This window comes from Poeciliopsis prolifica, unplaced genomic scaffold, assembly GCF_027474105.1.
Source record: "Poeciliopsis prolifica strain line A6 unplaced genomic scaffold, Auburn_PproV2 SCAFFOLD064, whole genome shotgun sequence".
In the NCBI taxonomy this organism is placed as follows: domain Eukaryota; kingdom Metazoa; phylum Chordata; class Actinopteri; order Cyprinodontiformes; family Poeciliidae; genus Poeciliopsis; species Poeciliopsis prolifica.
The window spans coordinates 869,052-895,961 of record NW_026562439.1 but is presented as its reverse complement, the minus strand read 5'-3'; the positions used below and the strand labels follow the sequence as shown (position 1 = coordinate 895,961).

Below are 26,910 nucleotides of genomic sequence, written 5' to 3'. Positions count from 1 at the left end.
TATTACTATACTTCTTTGCTTTCCAGTCAGTAAGGGGAAAGTGTAAGATGTTTTCAGTCAGTGAGCAGCAACAGGAGTGAGAAAGATTGTGGCGTGTTATTCAGTCCGTCTGCAAACTGGATTTAAGCAGGAGCACGGACAGATAAGTAGTTTAACCAAAGAATGTCTGAGATCAAAAGTAATTATTTCTAATGGCCAAATCAAAGTTCCAATCTTAACCTAATAATTGAAGGAAGATGTTTTGGTGAGCTATAGAAAAGTCTGAAAATCATGTGAAGAAAACCAAACTCAAACTCAGAGCTAAGAGAAGAATGAGCAACGGGGAAGTAAACAACTTAGTGCAAATAATGGTTGACTCCAGAAAACGTGCAGCCAAATTAATTTCTCTGAAGAACTCAGCAACCACCTTCTAGTTTATCGGAGAAAAGAAACCAGGCAGACAGGCATGAAAACAAGAATCAGGTTATACTGAAGAACTGGAGCTACTAAGAAACAGAAATACCTGGAAGGATGACTAATCAGCAAAACCTGTTTCAAGAAAGTACTGAGGAAATCTGCACATCCAGTGCAGATGAATTTTTAAAACTATTAAATAAACAAACGAAAGGAGCAAGAAATGAAGTTTACAGAAATTTAAAAGCAATCAATAAAAACAAAATTCACGGACAATAACTATAGCCCTTCCATTAGATTAGATTAGGATTTAGAAATGTTAGATTTGCAGCCAAACCTTTACCAGTGGATTTAATGAGAACAACATTCATGCTTCTTGATCATTTTCTAGCCTCATAAACTTTTTGATGAATCTTTGGCTTAAAAAAATCACTAGCATCAAGTCAACATTCTTTTTCACACTTTATTTAAACCAGAAACAACAGGAATTTACTTGAATTCAAGCCATGAAAACCAGTGAAATGGTACAAGGTACCAATGGTTGCCAATGCTGTAAAAAATATTTTCTACCCCAGCTGTGGGGATAAAAACTGTCTATATTATCCCAAAGGGTATCTAAATGTTGTAACTCATATCACTCAAGTATCTTCAAAGAGTGGTTCAGGATGGTGATGCTGTGGATAAGAAGGATCTCCAGTAGCAGTCAGTGTTGCAATGAATCTGAAGAGGCCTCTGGCTGAAGACTGTTGCTGCATGATGATCTCATGACTGTCATGATTAGAAAGCCAGGCAAAGAGACAATGGAGTAAGATGGAAGAGATGGTTTGAACTTCATCCTTTTCTCTCTCCTCTTGTATTAACCCCTGTTTTTTAACTCTGATGGGATTTGATGTTAAAGTCTAGATATTATTTGAGCTTTCAACTGCCCCCCAGTTGTAAAAAGCAAAAACAGACCCCACTGCCATTAGTTACACATCCTAACAACTATCTAACAAGTACAACAAAGTAATAGCAAAGACCCATTAGATGCACATCATCCAAAAGCAGAAGGAACAATTGTCCAAACATGTAATGTATTTAGCCCAAAAAGAAAGATGAACAAAAGTCAACTAAAAGAACAAATTAGAACAGAAACAGTCTTCAGTCAGAGGCCTCTGTAGATTTGTTGCAACACTGACTGCTACTGGAGGTCTTTCCTTTCCTCAGCATCTCTACCCACAATGACTCTTTGAAGATACGTCAATGAAATGAGTTTGACATTTAATTTCTAAAGTATTTTTGAAATCAACTGAATTTCAATTGAAAGTTTGAAGACCACGACTTTGACGTCATCGTTGAAATGAGTCTGTTACCAGGGCAACGCCAACCCAAAACAGATGTTAAGGATATATTTCTGTCAAATTTCAAAGCAGTTTTAAGCTTATTCAATAAAATCCCTAAGAATGTAAATATATTTGATTTTTATTCCCTTCTTCAACAGTATTTTGGCCCCCAAGACACAAAAAACAGCTCAACGTTCATAGACGGGATAAATAATCATACAATACTGTAGTTATTACTTCCAGATGTTTTACACGGATAAAATATGAAAAGGCTTTTCCGCTGAGAGTTTTTCCATCCTCCTCTTCGACGCCATGACTTCATGTGAAACCTGAGTCCAGGACGAAGGAGGCGGAAAAAAAGAGGAGAAAATTTGGGGGAACGGTCCGAGAAGAACAAGATGGCTGTTCCCGGACAAGAAAAACATCTCCGCTTTTTCACTTAAACAAGACTTTTTAATTACTGGGACCAGTTTCGCGGTTCCATTTAACTACTTTGTCCACTTTTTGGGAACTATTTTAAACCAAATATGTTGTTCCTCTGAGTCTGGGTCGAAGAAAGTTTTCAAACGGTTGTTACTGGACCAGCAGCGATGTAACGTCTTTACTGTAAAAGACTTAAACTCGTCTAATAGTCAGTATACTTTATAGATACATTTATTAATTCTATGCCAAATACTCTTAATTTATCAGTCCTTGTAGTTTTAGATTTTTATCCTCGTTTTGGGGGATAACCGTCCATATTCCGATGGTCGGAACCGTTCAGAGCAGCTAAACCGACCACCATGAGTTCGTCTCGAGTCAGACCCCAGAGCCAGTCCAGCAGGTCGGCCCAAGGACCGGACTCCAGCGAGGGGATAGAGATGGAGAACATCCAGCACCAAGACCTGGGTCTCGGAGGGGTGATAGGGACCCCGTCTCCACCGTCCAGGCAAGCGTGGAGCCGCGACAACCCGGTGTTCGAGCCGGAGGAAGAGATCATGGAGGCGGACTGGCCTCAAGCGAGTCCCGGGAGAAGGTCGGTGTCCACGGCCTCCAGCGGCAGCAGCTGCAGCAGCTACAACCGCGGGGGCAGCAGCGCCCAGATCCCCCGAGGAGGACTCTACCCGACCCCGACCACAAGCGCCCGGCAGCAGGACAGACATGAGCACCGCAGCTGTTTGAAGCAGATTCTGCAGAAAATAAGAAGTAAGTCATGATGAACTTTAAAAAAAAGTAACATTTTCGCAAGCTGTTGAAAATTAGATTCAATTCATTAATCAGTTCATTTATACAGCATTCAATCACAACAGTTGCCCTCTCAAGGCACATTACAAAAATATTACAGGTCTTTTAAGTTGGAATGTCAAATTAAATTCAGTAGTTTTTATTTAATAGTTTATTTTTCCCAAAGGGAAATTAAATGTTGGCATAACTTATTTTCATCCAGGTATCTGGATGGTGATGCTGTTGGTAGGAAGAATCTCCAGTAGCAGTCAGTGCTGCAATGAATCCAGAGGCCTCTGACTAAAGACTACTGTATGACAGTCTAATTACTGTCACAACATGCCAACATATCCAGAAAGCAGAGACAATATGTCAAATGTCCTCATTGACAGCATCAGTTGTTAGCAAGAATTGCTAATCCACCTTATTCAGTTAGTTTTTTCATTAGATTTTAGAGTGTGTTTGCTTGGATTTATTAGTTAGTATGTGTAGTTATTGTTGAACAACCAACTGAATCTGGTGTTTGATACCAACTTTTCCATGGTACCAAAAAATTTTACCAATTTTTTTTTTGCCAACAGCTTGTGCAAGGAAATAAATACATTTAGAAATAAATAAATTTTGTTTACTATTTACTAATACATAATAACCAAAAACAAAGGATATTACATCTATATTTTCAGTATGTTTTAGTTAGTTTTCTAAATGCATGACATAGTTTCAGTGAGATAGTTCTTTCCTATTAATTGCATATTTATTTATTTCAGTTAACAAAAATGTTTTCTCAGTTTCAGTTATTTTTTGTTAGTCTTTGTCAACTATAATAGACACAATTTTTATTTTACCAAGGTGCCAATAGTGATTTACTCAAGGTGTGTTGAGAGTAAAGCGCCAAATCTGTGGTGTAATAATCACATTTTTGGAAACTTGAAGCTTTCCAATAATATGTGAAAGTAGAACATATTGAACACATTGTATATTATTCTCTTAAAGTGGTGATGTATGATTTAATCGTCTCCTTTGCAGTTCTGTGGGGAACTGAGCTGATGGAGGACAGCGACAGCAGCAGAGAACGCTACCTCAGAAACGTCTTGAGGGAAATGCTCACATATATTGGCTTCCTCATCACTGTTTGCGTTTGTAAGAAAACAAAATCTTTGAAATTTCAATCTTTGCTGCAGAGATTCCTTTCTTAGGCTTCTTAAAATCTGGCTCTGCCCCTGAAGCTGCAAACCCCCAACAGTTTTCAAGCTGTTACTCTAATGAGTTTGGCAGGAATTTATCCAGTTTCCAACGTTTTTCAGGGGGATTCAATTTCAACAACGGTGCACATATCGAAGTACTTAGTTATTAGACGGGAAAAATATAATTGGTGAATAACATATGAATAAAAAGCTAATGCTAAAGTTCCTTTTTTCCCTTTTTGCTGCAGGGAAAAAGTTTCACTCTGTGGTTTTGGGTGGATCAGGAAATGATTTTGTGGCAGAACTGGACCATTTAGTTTCCTCCGACTCTGAACGCTGCTGTCACACATGCACTGCATCAAAGCTTAGATTCTAGATTTTAATCAGCTTGAAACCAGAACTTTACATACAGCAAATAAAGAGACACAAACACCTTTTTTTTTCTCCCTGTCAGAAGTTAATTCAGACCTAGCTTCTCTTGTTTTAGGTGAATTAGAATTACCAAAATTATTTGTATTTACTAAATGCAACAAAAATAATGTCAATTATTTTAGATTTATTAATTGACATCTTCAGAATCAGAAGTTTACATTCCTTCAGTATTTGCCTTTGCATGATATGACATTTGTTCTATATTGCCACATAATTTTCTTCCCTGATGTTTTTCATTTTTTGTTTTTGTTCTGTCTAAAAACATAAAACCCTAAAACTGGAAGAAAATGTCCTGTGTTTTAATTCAAGGTGTTTTAAGGTGACGTGGTTAATGACATGCTAACTTGTGCCATCATTGCTGTTTTTCTGGATTGTGCTCTGCAGTGACGTATGGCATGGTGAACTCCAACATGTACTATTACACCAAAGTTATGTCTCAGCTATTCTTGGACACGACGTTGTCTCCTGGGGACCAAACTACATTCAGGAGCGTCTCCACCATGGAGGACTTCTGGAAGGTTTTTTTAAATCCTTTATTTTATTTTCATTTCTTTATATCTTTATTCTTAATAATGCAATAAATAAATGTTTCTCCATACTCTTCAGTATATTTTAAACATATTTTTTCCTAAATTAATCTTTTTAATTTATTTTATTTCTAAAGTTTTTATTTGTTTTTACTCTTTATAACTAAATTATTGTTTTTTCAAAGTTTTAAAAGTGATATTTAATTTTTTTAATCTCTTTTATTTTAATTTTTCTATATTTTTGAAAAGTAATTTTTTTCCATTATGTTTTAAATTGTGTTTTTTTTATTTTATATATTATTTTTCTTTAACAATACAATTAGATTTTTTATATTTAATTTTTAAATTAAATAATCACATATTTTTCTGTATTTGAAATTTTTTATTTTGTTTAAATTTTTTATATATATTTTTAATTTATTCTTCTAATTACATAAAACATGTTTTAAAAAATTTTTAAATGTTTTTTTACTGAAATCATTTCCCATTTTTATGTTTTGATCTTATTTCACATTTTATGTTTCTAGATATTTTTGCTTATTTGTTATAATTAAATCATTTTTTTTCTATTTCTATTTTAAATTTATTTCATTTAATTATCTTTATATTTTGCATTTCATTCTTATTTTTTTTAAAATAATTTAATAAATAAGTAAAGATTTTTCCACCAAGTTTTACATCTAAACTACCCTTTCTGACACGATGTGCAATAGAAACTGGGTTATTTTGCCCTTCCAGTTCACACAGGGGCCCTTCCTTGATGGGATGTACTGGGACGTTTGGTACAACAACAACAGCCTGCCAGAGAATCAGAGCTTCATCTTCTATGAGAATCTCCTCCTCGGCGTACCGCGGCTCCGGCAGGTCAAGGTCCGCAACGAGTCCTGCTCTGTCCACGAGGACCTGAGGGACGAGGTTCAGGACTGCTATAACATTTACACCCCCAGCAACGAGGACACCGCCTCCTTTGGTCCAAAGAATGGAACAGCGTTAGTTAATGCAAAATACTGCACTAAATTTAAAAATTTGTGCAAATTTAGACCTTTGAATGCATGACTTTGCCCTAAACGTTTTTTTCTTGATGTGTGGCAGGTGGGTGTACACCACACAGAGTGAGATGAATAGCAGCAGTCACTGGGGGCAGGTGTCTAAGTATGGAGGTGGAGGCTACTACCAGGACTTGTCTCGGACAAAGGAGGACTCAGCAAACCGTCTGCAGTTCCTGAAAGACCACCTGTGGCTGGACAGAGGCACCAGAGCAGTGTTCCTTGACTTCTCAGTCTACAACGGAAATATAAATCTTTTCTGCATTGCCAGGTAACGGTCATCAGTCTGATATAAAGATACACAGAGAAAACTGATCAGAATCGCCCGATTTTCAGCTTGAGTGCTACAGACAGGTGACCTGTTGGTCAGACATGCAAAAATATAATCCTTTTTCCAATCAATGATATTCCTCATATAGTATTTGGTATACAGAATATTCTCTGTATACCGTGTCTAGAATTATCCAACATGAAATGAACCTGAATGTCCGGGTCCATCAGGTTGCTGGTGGAGTTCCCGGCCACCGGAGGGGCTGTGACCTCCTGGCACTTCCAGACCGTGCGTCTGATTCGATACGTGTCCAGCTGGGACTACTTTGTGGGCGTGTGTGAGGTGGCCTTCTGCCTCTTCATCCTCTACTACGTTGTGGAGGAAGTGCTGGAAATCCACATCCACCAGCTGCACTACTTCAAGAGCATGTGGAACTGTCTTGACGTTCTGATCGTAGTGGTGCGTATCAAAGCAATGAATCCAGCAGTGAATCCAGTTGAAATCATACTAATGCAATTTTATTATTTTATTTTCATTGTAGTTGAGCGTTGTGGCCATTATTATGAACATAACCAGAACAGCCATGGCCCGAAACTTGCTGAGTGGGCTGTTGGAGAACTACACAGCTCACCCCAGCTTTGAGCCTCTGGCCAGCCTCCAGGTCCAGTTCAACAACCTGGCAGCTGTCATTGTGTTTTTCTCCTGGGTCAAGGTGCAAATCCTCCTCCTGCAATTCAGCTTTACTCTAAAAATGTCCAAATTAACTGGAGATACACCGAGCTGATATTAATATCTGTGCCAGTCCCCATATTTACAAATGTACAAAAATTAATTTAAAAAAAAGCAGACTAACATTGATTTTTGGGCATTTTCAATCATTTCAAAATCCTCAGGACTAGGAATTTTGAATACATTTTTATGCTGCACATCTGATTTATTTTAATTAGAATACTTAACTGCACTTTCTGCAACTTTTGGAAATTTTTTGTTGCAGTTTATATTTTACTTTTTTGACCAAAAACCTATTGTTTTTAGAATTTTCTTTATTATTAATTTTAGATCGGCTGTTTTTGTCTGAACAAATTAAAGTTGTTTTATTTTTACATGTTTGACCAAACTTAAGTTATTTGTTTATTTAACTGTACATAGTTATCAAATAAATTTGTAACTCAGTGCATTTACGTCTGCATTAAAAAAAAACATTTTAGGTTTATTCAACACTGTTTTTCTGTATTGGATCTGTATTGGCTGATTTACCAAACCACAGATATTAGTATCGGAAGTGAAAAAGGTTGATGGGACTTTCCTTATTCTAACATCACGTTCTTCATCTCCACCAGCTGTTTAAGTTCATCAACTTCAATAAGACCATGAGTCAGCTGTCCACCACCATGTCCCGCTGCGCCAAAGACCTCACAGGGTTCGCCATCATGTTCTTCATCATCTTCCTGGCGTATGCTCAGCTCGCCTACTTGGTGTTTGGGACGCAAGTCAATGATTTCAGCACTTTCCAAGCCAGCGTGTAAGAAAAAAACGGTTTTATCTCACAAATCCAGCAACATTTAATTTGAGACATGTTTCTGTTTTATTAAGGTCTGATGTTTTGTGTTTTGGGTAGATTCACTCAGTTCCGCATCACTCTGGGAGACTTTGACTTCTCAGAGATTGAGCAGTCAAACCCAGTTCTCGGACCTGTTTATTTTACAACATTTGTCTTCTTTATTTTCTTTATATTAATGGTAAGTGACGGTTACACATGGCTTTGACTTATTACTGTAAGAGTGACAAAACCAAAACATTTTTGTCCGTACAGAACATGTTCCTGGCTATCATCAATGACACCTACTCTGAGGTGAAGGCAGACATGTCCCAGCAGAGGTGTGAGATGGAAATGACTGACCTCATCAAGAAGGTATCAAAAGAAAATACATATTTATCTCATTACTTCAAGGAACGTTTTCTTTTAAGTCCCTGTTTCTAGCACAAATACAAAACACATAAATAGCTTCGCCATGATTTTTGTCTTTTGTTTTTTCAGAATTGTGGGTTTTTGTTTGTTTTGTTTTTTAACTTGTGTATGGAAAGGTAAAAGAATTTCTGAAATAAATAATACATTCAAAAGAATTAACAGATATGGCAAGACCTTTGCAACAATACTAATAAATAAAATACGACAGAGTGACATAGATAATGAGAACATTATCTGTGTTTCCTCTACAAATGTGTGCACAACTTTGTTGAAACGTCAAACAATGTTGAAAAAACATAATTTTATGATTGCGGTGTTTTCATTAAATAAGAAACACAATTAAATTCACAAGTGAATTTAATAAGTTGTTAAAAAATATTCTGTGCCATGATCCCCCAACTACTTCCAGTCATCTTCTTTGTCATTTCCACCAGTAGTAACATCCTTTTGTTGATCTCACTTGTGTGATGTGAAAAAATGTTTCCATTGCAGTTTTGCAGAATTCAGTAATTTCAATACAGCTGAAAAACCACCTCATATTAGCACCAAAAAAAAGTATTTTCAAAATTGTCGTGTTTCCATAATGCAAGTTTAATTTTATAATTCCAATTTGTGCAATTCTATGGTCAGTGGAAACCTAATGACTGAAATACTGAATAAGTGGGACACTGAAGACGAAAAGGAACCGTTGAGGTTAATGGAAAGTTACAAACTATAAAAAAGCTTGCAGAGTAAGCCAGTAGGACTCATTCCTAATCAAATGTATGAATGTGTTTATTTAAAGATGTAATTCAATTTGTTTCCTCCCTGCAGGGCTGCAACAAAGCTTTGATGAAGTTAAGACTGAAGAAAACGCCGGTGGACGAAATCTCCAGTGGTTTGCAACAAGCGAGCAGTAAAATGAACTTTGATGAGCTGCGTCAGGATCTAAAAGGGTGACTGAGAGCCTCACATCAGTGATGATGGGTTCTGCACGCATACAGCTTGTCACTCATGTGTTCTGTGTTTTTGTGTGGTTCAGAAAAGGCCACACAGACGCAGAGATTCAGGCCATCTTTGCTAAATACGATCAGGACGGCGACCCGGAGCTGACGGAGCACGAACACCAGCAGATGAGAGACGACTTGGAGAAAGAGAGAGTGAGTGATGAAGCGAACGACCCCTTCCTTTGGGATGAAGAAAAACAAAAACACAAAATCTTATCTAGTAGTTTTGGTCTAGTTTCAAGTGCAAATATCTTATTACACTTGAAATTAGAAAAACTACAAATAACCTTTGAGCAAGCTCGGCTTAAGTAAATAATTCCTTGTATTGATGAAAAAATACTTGCTCCATTCGGAGATTATTTAGCTTATAATAAGACATTTTTCCTGTGATATAAGTGAAATAATCTCCCATCTTACTATTAGTTTTTCATCCACAATCAAAAATTACTATATGTTCCTGAACAGTTACTGGTGAGTTAGTTTTGTCTAATTTCAGGTGCATTTGCATGAATTGGACCAAAAGTAGCTGGTAAGATTTTGTGTTTTTGTCGTTCAGACGCTCAGTGTGTTTCTGTTCATACGCTAGGAGGACTTGGAGCTGGAGCGAAATTCGCTGACCCGACCCAGCAGCGGGCGCAGCTTCCCTCGGACGCAGGACGACTCGGAGGAGGACGATGACGAAGACTCGGGTCACAGTTCCCGTCGGCGCGGCAGCAGCTCAGGCGGCGTCTCATACGAAGAGTTTCAAGTGTATGCAGATCAGTCCGTCCTCTGGCTTAAACACTGCTCTGAGTGACGTTGTTCTTTATACTCCAGTTAATGATGAATCAATTACAAAACTAGTTGGTTATTTCAATAATTGATTCATCATGATAAATCTAATCGTTTCAACCCTATAGAAGGCATTCATGAGAGAATCCAGAGTTGGTTTTCTGGGGGGGGAAAACGTGAATTTAGTGATGGATCAGAAAACAAACCAGAGATGAAAGCAAGGCTGCAAACCTTCGACCAAATGACAGAAGAATCGCCTGCCTGTTTCTAAAAGGTTCTCAGTTCTTTTGGAACCAGAACAAAGAGTGTTAAAGAAGAGTTGCACACATCCAGGCTTTAAATCAGTCTTTAGAGTTGAAATAGATTTATGTCATCAACATAGAAATGTAACATAGGCGGATATGAGGAGATGATTTGATGAAGTTGGAATTATCTAACAGCGGAGCCCTGAGGTTCTCCTTTATTGATTGGTATTGACGGTGATAATGGTGACAAACGTGTTTCCTAAAACTAAAACCATTTGATTGCGTCAGAGTCTTGATGCCGTTTCATAAAAACACAAACGGAATCCGGATCCTCCTGTTTTCTTTGTGCCAGCCTGGTGAGGCGAGTGGACCGGATGGAGCACTCCATCGGCAGCATCGTGTCGAAGATCGACGCTGTCATAGTGAAGCTGGAGGGAATGGAGCGAGCTAAACTGAAAAGGAGAGATGTTCTGGGCCGGCTGCTGGACGGAGTCATGGAGGTGAGAAGCATCTGATTGTGTTGGATACTTCAGGCTCCTCATTTTAGAAAAATAGCCCCAATAAACAAACTTTTTGACAAACAAATCTTATGCTAATGCTCTTATAGCCAGAGCTAAATGCTTTTTCATGATTCATTTGATTTATTGTTTCAGCCGTTCTTAACGGATTTTTCCTTTCAGGACGAGCGTTTGGGCCGCGACACGGACGTCCACAGGGAGCAGACGGAGCGGCTGGTGAGGGAGGAGCTGGAGCGCTGGGAGTCAGACGACTTGGGTTCGCAGGTCAGCCACACTCCGGTGGGCCCGCGGGCCCGTCCTCCGTCCTCCCTGTCGGTGGACGGCCTCGATGTCGGCTCAAACGGACCCGTTCATGTCTAAACACCCGACAAGTTCAGAATTACCCCGATCCGGAAAGACACTACTGAGAAAACTCCTGTAATTGTAAAAAAAATGGAGATTTTTCAGAGAAAATTTGCTCCTGAAGGTGTTTAATTTGCTAGAGACAGAATCTGTCCAATCAAAAAGCTTTATCCTGATGAGAGAAGATGATGAAGTCAAACTGCAGGCATATTCTGTGTATGGAAAAAACCCACCTGCTTTTTAACGCTGCAGCCTCACATCACAGTCACACAACATGTCATATTTACTCTGCTCATCAACTAAGCTTTGAGTTAATCATCTTATGATTTCATTATGATACATATTGTAACTTAAAACAAACTTCAACTTGGAGTGCGAACAGTGTTCACAGGAAGCCTGTGCATTTATTTTTATTGCCTTAAAATCTCTCTTGATTGACAATCTTTTTGTTTTTAATCTGTTTTGCCAAATAAATCTTAATAAGAAACAAAAGTCTGATTTTTACTTTCCTGATTTAGTTTTCCTCCATGTTGACACATTTTTCTCTATAAATGTAATTTCTAGCTTTGCAGACGTTTGTTCAGAGCCAAGCATTTTATGTATCGTTTCTTTATGGGAAACAGGTGCCACATATAAGAGTATAAATCTTAAAATGTTACGGTTTAGTTCAGGTGAACTTCCTGATGTAGCGCAGTTTCAGGTAGGCGACGAAGAGGAACACGATCATCATAACGGTCAACGCCACATGGTTTTCCCACAATCCCCAGGAGCTGTACTCAATCCCCAGGTAGTCCAGGTACTGCTCACCTGCACACCTGGAGGAACACGACTCTGGTTGGTAACTGGATCAGAGGAGGATTTGTGATCCAGGAGGGTTTACTCACATCTGGCCCGCTGCGCTCACACTGTAGCCCGCCGATCCAGACATGTTGGCGTTCTGGATCTGCGGCTCCTCGCAGAAATTCAAACCCACAAACTCGTTGATCTTCAAGGCCTGAATGTGGATGATATTGATATCAAGAAAAACAGAAAACTCAAGAAAAAAAGTAACTCAAACACACTTACATAACATACAGAAGTGTGAAAAGGGCATTGCCTCCTTCCTGATTTTTAATTTTTTTTTCTGTTGAGATTTTGGTTCCCTCTGTTAGACATGAACTGAGGGATGCTAACTGTGAGACTCCTTGGAACGGAAACCAGCCGAGTTTTCATTACAAATGTGAGCAAATCTTAGACAATATTCCGCTAAAGATGAAAACACAATTTTGCAACTGTGGTGTTTGCATTATATAAGAAATGAAATGAAAATAAGTTTTTTCACACGATAAGTCCTTGAAAATCGTGGCAATGTAAACAGTTAAATGAGCTCATCTATCAGCCAATCAGAGGACAGCGTCTTAATTGACAAGCCCTGCTTACTTGGGAGCGTCTGTGTTTGCGACGTTTGGGGGAAATTGTTGATGGTGGTTTTACAGAAGAGCTGAGGATTCAACACGTTAGAATGATGTACAACTTTTTATGAACTGTGACGGTGTGAGAGCTCTGGTTGAAAATAAAAAAAGCAGAAACTATCATTTACTACTTCCTGTCGTCTTCTTCCTTCTTTCTTAGACAAGCATAGATCATATATGTGTTTACACATTATATTATACGATATATATTCATGAAATATATTTAAATACATAGCAAAATATATAAATGATTGACAGTTTCTATATACAGCGATGTATTAACATGATTATATAGCATGTGTACTTCACAGTGTGGTGTTACTTCTTCTAGTTAGTAAACGTGTCAAACATAAAAATGTTTCAAATGAGTTCCTGTTGGTTTTCCTCTGTTCACACTTACTGCGAAGCCGTATCGAGGAATGCTGAAGTACTTCAGCCAGGCCAGCCAGTCCACGATGCTGGGAAGGTTCACCAGCAGACCGGAGAAAATCTGCAAACAGATCAACATGCAGAGACTTTCAGGACGCTTTTCCACAGCAGACAGGCTGTAGCTGCTCTGAAATATCCTCCTTTTCTCAATAAGTCACCCAAATCCTGGCAGAGTTCTGTAAAATAGGATCGGTCCAATCTGGATTCAACTTGGTACATGCAGATTATGTAGAAAAAGTCTTAAGTATTGTATTGAAAAATATGTAGAATGTGTCACTTTTTATTCGACTAATTGTCAAAATAATCAATTGATCAATTACCAAAATAATCATTAGATTATTTCAGAAAATGTTTTTTTATAAAAATTTAGTTATTGTATTTAGCTACTGTTGTATTTCTAGGACTATATAAAATGGCTTAGGTGGTTAAATAAAAAATTTGTTCATTTTTTAATCTGATTAATCATCAGAATAATTCATCAATCGAGTTCTAAAACAATCAAATAATTGATTAATTGTCAGAATAATCAATTACTAAAATATCTGTAGGTTCCAGCCCCCAAATTTTTAAAAAGTGTCTTGTTTCCATCAAACATTGGCAGCATTCTCACCATCATGAAGACAAACGTTATGGTCATGAAGATGTTGGCGAGAGCGACGACGCTCTGATTGGCTGAGATGGCCATGGTCATGGCTGTGGCCGTGTAGGCCACCAAGGTCACTGTGAATGTGAAGATGAGAAAAGCTTCCACTGTGGACTTCAGCCCTGAGGAGACAGGAGGACATCGTCTCAGTGTTCCTTCAGAAACAACAGAGATCTGCTGATCAAGAACATTTTTACCAATCAGAAAGTAGACGACGGCGCTGAAGATGACAGAGGTGACGGTTCGCATGGCGAGGTCACACAGGATTTTAGATAGGAAGTACACAGACACTCTGTAGTAGCCACTGATGTACTCATGCCTGTGACAAGATGGCAGATATTAAGAGTCCAAAAGTTTCAGCCGAGGACGTTTTGTCTTCTTGCAGGACGACATACACAAACAGGTTCCTCTCTGCGATGAAGAGCTCGGCTGCAGACACGGTGCTGAAACACTGGTTGGTCGTGATGAAAAAGAGCGCGCCCATCCTGCAGGGAACAACAAGCCAGAAAAAGGCAAAAAAAGGATTTTGGTGGAAAAAATTTTCTGGTAGCATATCCAAATATCTAACATGAGATCAATTTTCCACAGCAGAACTCATTGCCTATTCAAATCAGAAAATCAGCATTTATTCACAAAATGAATGCAGTCATTATTCAGTAGTAAATAGAAGTGAGAAAAATAATGTAAAATTCAATATTTCTTTACATATTTTGTGGCGTTGTTTTCAGTTTTAACCTTTTAAATCAATTAAATTTGTAAAAAAAAATAATTTGCTGTGACCACAAGGGGGCACCAAATGGGATGTCACCATTAGAAACTAATTACCTGGACAATAAAACATCAGAGTCAGAAACCATAAGTGAAAACTTTAAACCAATATTGCATTATTTATACGTTTTGTGTTTATTGTAACTGCAGTTTTCAATACTTATTAACTGATTTAACATATTTGGTGCAAAACAGTAACTAAATCCAGAGTGGATCGTCTCCATGATCTCCCTTTTCTGCATGTCTGAGTCTGACTGTGAAGAGTCTCTTTAAATAGGAATGGTGGGGAAAATCTAGACCTGATTCTCTGTAGATGTTCTTGAAGTGATTTGATTTTCTGACCTGTTTTGAAGACCACTCTGATCATCTTGGACTGCAAAGAAAATGGATCCTACAACGAGGGCAAGGAAAATGTTGACTCCCACCTGAAAACGGAGAGACCAAAATCCATCGTTCCATCAATTACTGAACGCAGAAAAGGCCCAGATCATGACTGTTGTTATGACTATCTCTTCTGAAAGAACATCATGTGTTAGTTTTACACCACATGAAACCAAGACCTTCCAGAAAGTCCCACTTTGGTCTGATGGATCCACAGAATATTTCCGCTGAAGTTTGGGTGACCGTCATGATGTTTTCTGGGAAATATGAAATGGATCTTTGTGTTTTTCAGCAGCGGTTTTGGTCTTTTTCTTTACAGTCAGTGCTATTTTGTGCAGTCAGTCTTTCTTATTGTTGGATCATGAACCAACATAGTAAGTAGTAAATGCTTAAGCACTAATTTCAACCAATCTGACACCAACTGAGCATCTATAGCTGTGTTTCCATTAACCACATAATTGCACAAAATTTAAAAAGTAAATTCAATAATATTTTTGGTGAGGTGTTTTTTTAATTATTTGGCCGTATCAAAATGTGGAATGGAAACATTGTTTTTCCATCATGGGAATCATGTGATCAACCTGCTACTCCTGGACAGACCATGAAGAAGACAACAGGAAGTAGTTGGAGGATTATGATATGTTTCTTTTAACGATTTACTGCACCAACAAACTTACTCATGTGATTTTAATTAAGTTGCTTTAATGGAAACACAGCAATTACAAAGTTGTGTTTTGTTTACATTAGCTGAATATTAAAGTTATTTCTTGCTCTAAAAGTAATCAGGCTTGGATGTGGCCAGTGAATTTGAGCCAAAAACCAAACGGTCAATTCATTCATAACTTTAGAAGTGAAGGGTAAAGCTACTTTATATAGGGCAACGTTGGTTTAGATAGTATTTTTCCAATAATAAATTAAATAACCTGAAAATTGTGTTTTGTAATTACTCAGATTACTTTTGTCTGGTATTTAAATTTAAGTCTACAATGAAAAAAAAAATGTCCTGAAAGAGCTCACAGCAATACAAGCTGAAGCCTAACAAGTTACGGGTCATGACAGGACCGAGAGGTTCCCAGGGTGAGCGGATAAGTCAGTGAGGTTGAGGCTTTTTGACCTCATTCTCCTCAGTCCCTCATGTGGAATCAAGGGCGGCGAAGAGCGACGGGTCATGGCACCATCATGTGACGACTCCCAGATCCGGGCCAAAGGGGCAAAAGCCTGATATGATATCAGTTCAGATCCAAACCCAGAGAGGCAGGAGCAGGATCACAACAGTTGCCAAAGCCGATTAGAGCAGCCATGCCTCCGAGAAAACTTCTGTTGGGATTATTGTGACTCTTAGAGCCAATTAGTTAGTAATTCTTAAAGTGAGGAGACTTTTAACAGCATTTCACTGCCCCAGGACGACTAACCGGAGCAATAAAAATGACCCCATTAATTTGGTGTTAATTATAAGAGAAGAAAGATGGGGACTCATTTTTCAAAGTCATATTTTCATTCTATTATTCAAGCATTTCTAAATGTCACAATTTCAAACTAAATTTAAACGAGCAAGCTAAATATGAAGCTCCAAACTATAGATTTAGATAGCAAGCTAAACTAAATATTTATCTTCAAACTAAATATTTTATTGGCGAATTATGCTTTCTGATGAAATATTCAATTTGAGACTTACATTTATTAATGAATGAATATTTTGAAAAATTAATTTCCATTTTTCTTTCTTTCTTGACAGACTGAATAAACCAAATTATTGCTGTTAGTTTTTTTCTTTTTGACTAACTTTACAAACAACAACCCATAGTTTATTATTATGATATAAAAAGACATAAATACATCATGCGCTCTTTTTCTTTAGAAGTGTTTTAAAAACAAAAATGAGAAGATTAGTGTGAATCAATAGGTTCACCTGAGCCACAGACGTTTGTGGAGTCAACATGAGGTTCTGGAAGGTTCTCCGAAAAACCCAGTGGAGTTGGTGAAGGAAGGAGGTGTTGTAGGTGACGCTGCAAGGCCTCATCTGCGAAACGCATTCCTTGGTTTGGAGAATACGCCTCAACTCGACTCGTGTTTCGCCAGCGCAGCTGCTGTTCTTGAACTCTTCCACGAGGCGTTTCTCGATGTTCTGCCTGGTAGAACCGGGTTCCTCAAGAGCCACATCTATTCATGGGCACACAAGGTAAAAAGCTTTGAAAACGTCTCATGAGTCAGAGTCAGACTGCATCACAGCAGATGAAGACACCATTTTCTGTTTTGTATGTATCTACATTTTGAATGTCTTTATTGGGAGAAAAGTGAAACCAAAATCAAATTTCTTTCAGATATAATCCGTCTACTGGAGATATTTCTCCTTAATCTGATGTTTTCCTTTTGCTCTTCATTTTTTAAACAGATACTCACAATAAGACTGTAATTAGTTCTGGTTCAGTATTGACAGAGGAACGGATACAAACTACGTGAATGCACAAATTTCACATGAATTTACCTGCTATGTCGTTAAATGGCTTCATAAAGTCTCCATTTATAACATCCAGAAAGAAATCTGCTGGGTTGTTGTGAGGTTCACATTGATAACCTGGAACATTATAACAAACCCAATAGACCCAATCAAACTCAGCAACAAATCAAACTCAGCAACAAATCAAACTCAGCAACAAATCAAACTCAGCAACAAATCAAACTCAGCAACAAATCCGTAAAGATATGATGAGATTCCATCAAGATCACTGGTTGCATTTCAAATAACCATCAAGTTGCACAAATTAAAATTATGAAAATAAATTTGCTTAATGGAAAATGATAAGAAAAGACTCAAGTTTTTAGATTAAGAAATTGCTCTAGATTAAGTGTTTTTTTTAGCGTATTGAAGTGGATGTACTTTGTAAAACAGCGATGGAAAAACGAGTAGTAACAGTTAGATGTTACTACTGGCAGAAACGCCAAAGAAGACGACAGGAGTTAGTAGGACGATGATTAGGGTTTTTTTAGACACCTTGCTAAATTCTGTTTTTTTTGTTTGTTTTCCTTTTAAATTAATCAGAAAATAGACAAAGATTAGTAATGGAATTGCAACTGTTGTCACCAATGTTGGTAAAGTAGTCCAACGCGTTGGAGGCTGGTCCATGGTACACCATTCTCCCACCAACCAGCAGAGTCAGGGAGTCAAACAGTCGGTAGATGGAGTAACGCGGCTGGTGGATGGACATGATTATAGTTCGACCATGACTGGCCATCCTGAGGACACAGTAAACACACACTGCAATATAAACACAAACATGTTACTCTCCGTTCCCATAAACAGAAGCAAACACACATATTGGCATCCTGATAAAAAAAAATACTTCTGTAGTTTGTAAAAGTCATAATTAGGTGAATGTTGTTGAGACGATGTGCTGAAAGCAGAAAGAGTTTCTTAACCCTCTCAAGGTCTCAAAGATATGGGATCATTTTACAAGCTTTTTGCTCTAACTTTCTTTGTGTGGTTTCGTGAACTGATGGTCTGACGGGACAACCTGCGCTGCCGACAGAGACGTCTGCCCTGCTTAAAGAGACAGACGCCCAATATCAAAGTGTCAGATTGCAAAGTTTACTGTTACAATGACAATGTACAACAAATGTTTTTATAGTTCATTCAAACTAACAAAATAACTAAAACTGAAACTGGGAAAACATCATTATTAAAAACAGCAATTAATGTGGGGTTACTAATTGGAACTGAAACTAATTAAAACAAACTGAAATTATAGATATAATATCATTTGTTTTTGTGTTTCTGAATATATTTATTAGCCTTTCGATGTGACATTTATTTCCTTGATAAATCTACTTATTTAACACCCGTATTTTTTTGCCAAATGAGTCAAACTTTTGTGACTGGAATATGTTTCTGTAATTCCAGTTTGCTCAGTTCTGTGGTTGACGGAAACGCGCTGCGGGTTTGTTCACCTTTTGAGCAGCAGCAGGACGGAGTTGGCTGTGCTGGCGTCGAGGCCCGTGGTCGGTTCGTCCAGAAACAGAACCGCAGGATCCATGATCAGCTCCATCCCAATGCTGGTTCTCTTTCTCTCACCTCCTGAGATTCCCCGGGTCAGCTGTGAGCCCACCTGCAGAAACAAAACAAATCTGATGTGTTTTACTTCTGGAGCAGATTAACCCTTTACGCTGCAGTCTGTAACTTTTATACAAAATATTTTTTACATATTTGCTGAAACTGTTGTGACATAGTGTCAGTATGAGAAAGATTATCTTTGAAAATATCAAGCTCCTCTGCCTTCTTCCACTTCTCCCAGTGCTAACTAGAAGCAACCAATGAGATCCAGGAGGCGGGTCTTAGCGCTGTCAATCATGTCTATGCTGCTTGTTCTACTGATGGTGGTGGAAAAATGGCTTTCCAGTAACCGTAAGTTGTTTCTCCACCATTTGCACATTTAACAGTGCATTCATCACGCTGATTGACAGCGCTAAGCTCCTCCTCCTGGCTCTGATTGGCTGCTATTGGTTGGGAGCGATGCAGTTCTTCAGACAATAATAGTAGCTGGAAGAGATCAATCTTTTCACCTTCCTGAAATAATGGCATTCTTTCCTCTTTTTTTTTTTGCCTAAATCATTGTTTGGAAAAAAAGAGGTGCTGACTTTTTTGATTAAGGCCATTATTTTATTTTGTCATCACAACAAAGAGAAACTTTCAACAGATATGTAAAAAAATTCATTTTTCAAAATTAAAAGTTACATTCTGCAGCTTTAATAACTCATTTGAGGAGGTTTTTATCTTCTACCTTTGCGTCAGCCACTTTGGTGAGACACAGCTCCCTCAGGAGACGATCAACTCGAGCTTCTTTCTCACGTTGTGGCACAGAGGCAGGAAGCCGAAGCGCTGCAGAGAAACTCAGATTCTGCCTCACGGTGAGAGTCTCCATGACCACATCTTCCTGGAAACGAGGCACCATCGTCCACACAGCGATAAACACCACGTTTATTTTGACTTTACAAGGAAGTAGGTGTTTGATGAACTCACCTGGACCACATAGCCAGAGAGACACTTGAAGTTTGGAGGCTGTGGCGCTCCGTCGATAAGAACTTCCCCTAATAAACCCAAAGGATCTTTTCTCCCGGCCAGGATGTCCAAAAAACTTTAGGAAAAGCAATGTTGATATCACAAGATTTACTAAAAATTTGGTGTAAAAATTGAAAGACTTTTAATAGTTTTTTCACAGTTGCAGTCTTTGGGCTTCCTTAGTTCAGTGATATCAGATCGCTCACCGTTTTTATAACCTCAGATATTTTATAGCTTGTATTTATTTGGACATTAAATTAAGGTCAGTTCAATTAAAGTAAAAGCAAGTTTTTCAAAAATATTTTCAATTTTATTTTTAACAAAAGAAAGCGAGGAGAAAAGTAATTCAAATTGGATGTCAGATTTTGATTGAACCAATCTGAGATTTTCTTCTTAATCCATCTTGATGAGCTAAAATAATCCAGTTTTTTTACCAGAACATCTTCCAGAGTTGCTGTGAATGTTTTAAATGTAGATAAGCGATTAATACTTACGAAGATTTTCCACTTCCAGTTGGTCCAAGAATAGCATTTAAGCCAGGCCTCATAATCCCACTGAAACACAAACAAGAAACATAAATAAAAAGCATTTTAACAGCCGTTCACAGCAGTAAATTCGTTCATTTTGCTGAGAATTCACGAGCAGATAAATAATCTCCATTGAAGCATTTTCTCAAGATTAAAAAAGCAACAATACCTCATGAAAGGTGGAAACAAAAAAGCCTAGTGAATAACAATCGAGGGGGAAGAAAGTCAAGAGCAAATCCTTTGAAGCTCTTAAAGAAAATTCTCAAAGAGTCAGTGAAACAAAAAGAAAAATAAGACTGAATCAAACTCCGGAGGTGAATCACGTGACGCTGTTTAATTCGATTCCCTGGCAGTCTGCGCTTTACTGCATTAGAGAGATTATATGCAAGAACCCATGCTTAATATAATATAATTAACAGAGAGGCAGGTGGAGGTCAAAACACTTATGAAATGATCCATTCTTCCATGGGAAATGTCAGTAGCCGTTAATACCATCTGAGAGGAACCACTGTAAGAGTCCATTCACTATTGTTCCGCAGCACAATGAGCCAAATCCTGCAGAATTGACAAGAACAAAGTTCTCCATAATTTCAGTGACTTGAAAGGGTTATTAAAATACGCTGCTACGTCTAGTCAAAAATAATTAGCTGAAATTTTTCTCTCGAATTTGATAGACGACTCCTGTGATCTCAACGGTTTGCAAAAAATATTCTGTTGAGCTTTTCAAAAATCTATTGCTAGATATTTAGAAACATTTTATTAGAAGCTGTGTGCATAAGACTGACATGATGCTGCCATAAACATGAAGGAGTCTTCATGGATGTTTATGCCACAAAGTGTCATTCAGTAAATAAGGACACTTTTAATGCAACGTTGCATTAAAAGTCCATTAAAAGTGACAATCTTGCATTAGTTGATAAATAATGAAACTTTCAAAGAATAGTTGCATTAAAAGTTGGATTAAGATAATGTTAATGGTTTTTTTAAATTTCATTTTTAAAGCAAAGCTGCATTAAAAGTGTCAACTTTAAACGACTGAATAATGCAAAGTTGACACTTTTAATGCACAGTTGACCATTAATGCAACTTTTAATCCAAGTTTGTTTTAAAAGTGTCATTGTTTACCGAGTAATGATTATTCTCTAAATAATAATCATTGTTATTTAATGATTATTAAATCATCCCAATTTCAGAATTGGGTTTTTTCAGTCGTTATTATTTAGAGAATAATAATAAATATTCACTAAATAATGAAGCTTTTAAAGCAAAGCTGCATTAAAAGTTTCATTAAAACTGTTGAAATAAAATGTTGCCAAATGTGTTAACAAACGCATGACTGAAAAGAAACTAAAATGTCCCAAATTTAAACTCTATTATGGATTTATTGACTAAAAACAAAGCGAAGCTCCTACTTTACCGTTCTGATGATGATTTAATGGAACAAACAGACTCACTTGAGGTCCGTCAGAACCTCTTTTGGGTTCGGTTTGGCTTCGCAGAAGAAGCTGCTCCTCATTTGGACTTTATACTGGATGCTGTGGAAGCTGACAGTGGAACCACAAGCCTGGCTGGTTCTGTTAGAGTCCGGACTCATCTTTGGTGGAGACGTCCCATTGGTGCCGACCTCTTCTATCATCGCAATGTTGACGTGACCGGCGCCCTCCATCAGTCCGAACAGAACCAAGAACCCTGAAAACGCAAAGAGACTTTTGATCTATGAAATATAAGTCAAAGATTTTGATGTCAGAATCATAAATGGCTGCCAGACGAACTGAAGATTGTGAATAGAAAACTGTTTATTTGCGGTTTATTGATCTGTGTATCAATAAAGTTATCAAATAGGTGTGTGAAGATGCCACTTTAGATTTTAAATTCATCATCATTATTAATATTAGGAAGTTATTTCATGTTATTTCCAGCTAAAATACAAAAAGGAAATGACACAGAAGCTGCAAAACATTAATATCTGAAAATCAGATTGATCAAGTAGATTCAATGTTTTTGTGCATATTTTCATTGTTTTTGTTCTTTTAGACTTTATTTAGTCAGATATAATGTTTAAAATGTTCCAAACGAGGAAGCAAATAATACATTTTTGATCTAAATTATACTGGAGAAAGTATCAATTCCCCTGGTTTTGAGCACATTCTCTTTTTATTTATTAATTTATTCGCTTCACTTTTGTTTTTTTCGCTTTATTTTTATGTTTTTATTATTTTTCCTTAATTTAACAATTTACTTTGATCATTTTTTTAGTTTCATTTTATTGTTCTCTTGATTTCTTTGCACTTGTATGTTTATCATTAGAATTTGGGATCCATTTTTCCTTTTTTCTTTATTTTTTCAACAGCTCTGTTACTGTTTATTGCATATATTTAATTTAATGTCATTAGAGACCAGCACAGTTAATTCAAAGAAGTGATGAGATACAAAATTTTCTATAAAAATGAAAAGCTTACTTCCCAGTCATTTCCTGTAACACGAGATATTTTTATTTTAAGATAACCAAGCTTATTTGATCTAAAAACGTGGAGAAAAGTTTCTCTTATATTTTTCTTTGAGATACTTTGAAATGTAAAATATATTTTCAGAGATTTGCATTGTTTTCATTAGCAAAACCTCCTTTGTTGATAGGAACATAACTTGATAATTGAATAATTAAAAACATGCTGCTATTAGGCCTCTGATTGCAGCTGAAATTAGTTAAACTCCTTCAAATGAGCATAAATATAAAGCAATTATTAGCCTTCAGTTCTTATTTTAACAAACAAAACATCCTCATTTCTTTTTATTTTCCCATCTGTGAGGATTTCTGTTTTTCTGCAAGGAATTCAAATGTATTTTCAGAAGATGAGAAAACAGAACAAGGGTTTTGATGAATGAATATACATTGATAAAACATATTATTGTAGCAAATTGTCACAGTTAAGCTGGGAGTTTACATCTAATACTTTTAATATCATAGTTGACTGGAATAAAATCACCTCACAATACATCTGACTAAGTATATTTGTTTTTCCAAAGCGGTTTGTGAAACCTGAGGATCAGCATCACGACGTCTCTGGAAACAGATTGATTTTATCAGCGACTCACCGATCGATGAAGAGGAGCGATGGCGGCTGCAGACTGAGAGGAAGAGTTGAGGCTGAGTAACATCAACTCATTAGGGGCTGACAGGTTTAACTGCGACCCCCACCACGCTGCATGGGGCAGTAACCCTTTAACTCCCTTCAGCTGGATGTTCAGACCTTCACTTTTCATCATTTCATAACGATTCACTGCAACTTTTCTTCTCGTTCTTTTACCAAACATGTCACCGTTTTGCTTTTTTCCACTTATCCAGCCGCTTCGATTCATAAAGGGAACCTGAGTAAATATAAAGAAGCTGTTTTCAATTTATTTATCAAGGGGAAAAAAACCAAACCAACATGACTCTGGGAAAGTATCGAAACACAAAGTTTTACATTTTGGTCCCATTTCTAGTGAAAATCTCTCAGCACACATGAAATAAGACTAAACTAATTTACAAGTAACTTTTCAGCAGCATATCAGAGCTTAAGACATTAATTCTTAATGTTGATGAAAAAGTACTAGCTCCACAGGCAAATTATGAAAAAATGTCTTTTTATGAATAATCTGCCAGTGGAACTAATATGTTTTATTAACATAAAACAAGACCCAGTTCTTGCTGAAATCTTGTCGATACATTACAAAAAGGCTAATAGTTTATAAAGTTACCCGTTCATCTATGAACACTTTATAATTCATTAATAACTGTTAATTACACATTAATTAAGGGTGAGAAGGAGACCATATACTAGATAAAATAAATAGGTGAACAGACTATTGATCAAGAAAGCGGTAGATTTTGTCTCCTCTGTAAAACTGGCTGACCAAATGTGCTGGAGCTCCACTTTTGTTGCTAGGTAATGGGTGGAACTCTGCTGGGGTTGCTAGGCAACAGTTCATGGAACGCCTCAATCAACCAGAAAAAAACAGAATAAATTTTAATTTTTAGTTTATTAATGATTGACAAGCAGTTTGGAGCAAAAATAAGAATGATAAAAAAGGTAAAACAAAACAGTCGCAGTAACCGCGTCGTCGATGCGTCACATTTAGTTCCCAGTTCTGGTGAGGAATCTACTCTGGGTTTAATGCCAGACAGTAAAACTCTGAACTTACTGCAGGAGAAAACTCAAGGCAGTGGGTGGAGGTTACTGGAAATATAATGAATCACACATTGAACAACAAATCAGCCTCATCATGTAAAGGTAGTATTTACAGACGTCCTGCGCACATTAAGAAGAAAAGATTTCACCAAACGATGCAACTGTTTTAGTTCACGTCTTCTTCTACTGACTGATTAATTAGTGAGGCAGGTTTCATCATGCAGCTTTTCTCCCAGCTGAACAGCCGTTTTGTTCCGAGATAAAACCTGCACAAGTGAAACTTTCAGATATGTGGGATCCAACATAAATATGACAGATTTATTTACTATATATCATCAATCTTACAGAGGTACATAAATATAACTATTTACAAAACACACAAACTATACATTCCTGCACCCTAAACACATCTTTGTAGAAATGTGCAGCAACTTTTAATTGTTTCCAACTATAATCCCCAGGATTGTGCGAAGTGATGTTTTCAGTGGTGCTTTGGTGACACTAATGTCATTAAAATGTGAATTTTTGCAATTGTTTGTGGACAGATCAGGTGAATTTGTTGACAAAATCCTTAAAATTAGAAGCTTGGACCCTTTAAAACTAATCTAAACTTACAGATTTTAACAGCAAAACAAGCAAAATCTTAATGTTCTGCAAATATTTAAGGAAGAGTGAATCTACAAAGCTGTTTAAAAGTTAAAACTTTTAAACAATGGGAGTCTTTTTAACTCAAACTGGTTAAACTGGAGCCAACAACCAAACAGATGGTCATCAAAACCAGACAATTTCCCTCTGGCTCAAAATGAAGACGAGAACAACATGGAAAGAAAACTGGTCATTTTACTCTTTGATGAACGGAGTAAAACCAGAAATTCCCACTATTTTTAAGTCCTTAAATGGATCATTAAACAATGTGCACAGAAAATGGGAATTATTCGTTTTTGGTCGGATTTTTAACTTTTATTTTTGGCCAACAAACCTACAGCATATTTTATTCATTTTTATGCTGTTTTTGAAAAATATATTTGTAATATTTCTTAGAAAGAAAAAAAAAACTCAAACAGACCTTAATGCAAAAACCCCCAAAACAATAAGGATTTTTTTTTTGCTGGTATATTTTAATTAATGCATCCCAATTTATTGTAGAAATCTTGGCTTTCATACCATCAAATAGTATCGACACTCTGCAAAAACAAAAACTCTTACTTATGAAGTTTCTAGTGCAAATGTCTAAATTCACTTGGAAGAAATAAAACTACTTTACAAGCAGCGTTTCAGAAATATATAAGAGCTTGTTTTAAATCAATAGTTCTGTAATACTGATGAAGAAGTGCTATTTGATTATTTCACTCAAATATGGGAAAAATGTTTATATCGGTAAAATAATCTGCAAGTTGAACTGTTACTTTTTCATCAATATTAAGAAATTATTGACTTAAAAAGGCTCCTTTTTTTTTTGCTGAAAAGTTACTTTGTAAGTTAGTTTTATCTTATTTTTTTATCTTTTGAATTTTGATGGTAATGAGCTCCAAGTCATTTCAAGTTAGAAATTTGGATTTAAGCAGAAAAAATATATTTAAAAGCTCCAGAAGGTGGTTAATTGAAGGTTTAAGGTCTGTGTTGTAGACAGTTTTGTGTGTGAAGATTACAAGCTTCCTTGTTTAAAACGAGACACTCAGCGAACTGATGGACAAGATGTTATATTGCTAAATCTCTCCTTTCAAGTGTTTATAAGTTAGATAGAATTTATTCCTCTGATTATCAAGCATCAAAGTTTAAGTGCTGGACTTTCCCATGTTTTATAATCCATTGCAACTAGAAATTTGCCGTTCAAATATTTCTTTGTTTTTAGCACCACAACGTTGCTGCATTATATGTGTAGAAAACCTTATATAACAAGGGATTATTACTTCATATCTAGTGTACATCATGAACTCGCAGCCCCGTTTCCATGGGAGCTGCACATCAAGCTGCTCTAAACAACATCAGGACAAAACGAACTCTTTGTTCATCGAGGGAGCACAGCCTGTATTGCACATGTTAGTGAAGTCTGCAGGAAGCAGCTGGCCGATGCGGCCGGCGTCAGGCTGCAGGCTGCGGCCGGCGTCAGGCTGCAGGCTGCGGCCGGCGCGTCAGGCTGCAGCCGGCGTCAGGCTGCAGGCTGCGGCCGGCGTCAGGCTGCAGGCTGCGGCCGGCGTCAGGCTGCAGGCTGCGGCCGGCGCGTCAGGCTGCAGCCGGCGTCAGGCTGCAGGCTGCGGCCGGCGTCAGGCTGCAGGCTGC

General features: G+C 37.3%; 2 protein-coding genes across 2 annotated transcripts; one reads left to right on the top strand and one right to left on the bottom strand.

Moving 5' to 3' along the window:
• The first annotated feature begins 1,983 nt into the window (after positions 1 to 1,983).
• Positions 1,984 to 11,701, top strand: pkd2 (polycystic kidney disease 2). Its single transcript, XM_055019918.1, has 15 exons — positions 1,984 to 2,900; positions 3,945 to 4,058; positions 4,919 to 5,052; positions 5,800 to 6,050; positions 6,154 to 6,378; positions 6,609 to 6,837; positions 6,920 to 7,090; positions 7,719 to 7,900; positions 7,997 to 8,117; positions 8,192 to 8,290; positions 9,161 to 9,282; positions 9,369 to 9,486; positions 9,920 to 10,083; positions 10,702 to 10,849; positions 11,030 to 11,701. The coding sequence occupies exons 1-15, from the start codon at positions 2,498 to 2,500 to the stop codon at positions 11,225 to 11,227; spliced, it is 2,679 nt and encodes an 892-aa protein (XP_054875893.1). The 5' UTR covers positions 1,984 to 2,497; the 3' UTR covers positions 11,228 to 11,701.
• A 111-nt stretch (positions 11,702 to 11,812) lies between these two features.
• abcg2d (ATP-binding cassette, sub-family G (WHITE), member 2d) lies at positions 11,813 to 23,594 on the bottom strand. Its single transcript, XM_055019919.1, has 16 exons — positions 23,555 to 23,594; positions 21,916 to 22,150; positions 20,429 to 20,488; positions 19,896 to 20,010; positions 19,657 to 19,809; positions 18,827 to 18,984; positions 17,964 to 18,115; positions 17,367 to 17,456; positions 16,791 to 17,041; positions 14,843 to 14,925; positions 14,128 to 14,217; positions 13,930 to 14,051; positions 13,700 to 13,854; positions 13,061 to 13,150; positions 12,094 to 12,203; positions 11,813 to 12,024 (listed from the first exon to the last, which is right to left on the bottom strand). The coding sequence occupies exons 2-16, from the start codon at positions 22,125 to 22,127 to the stop codon at positions 11,877 to 11,879; spliced, it is 1,989 nt and encodes a 662-aa protein (XP_054875894.1). The 5' UTR covers positions 22,128 to 22,150; positions 23,555 to 23,594; the 3' UTR covers positions 11,813 to 11,876.
• Positions 23,595 to 26,910: the final 3,316 nt, after the last annotated feature.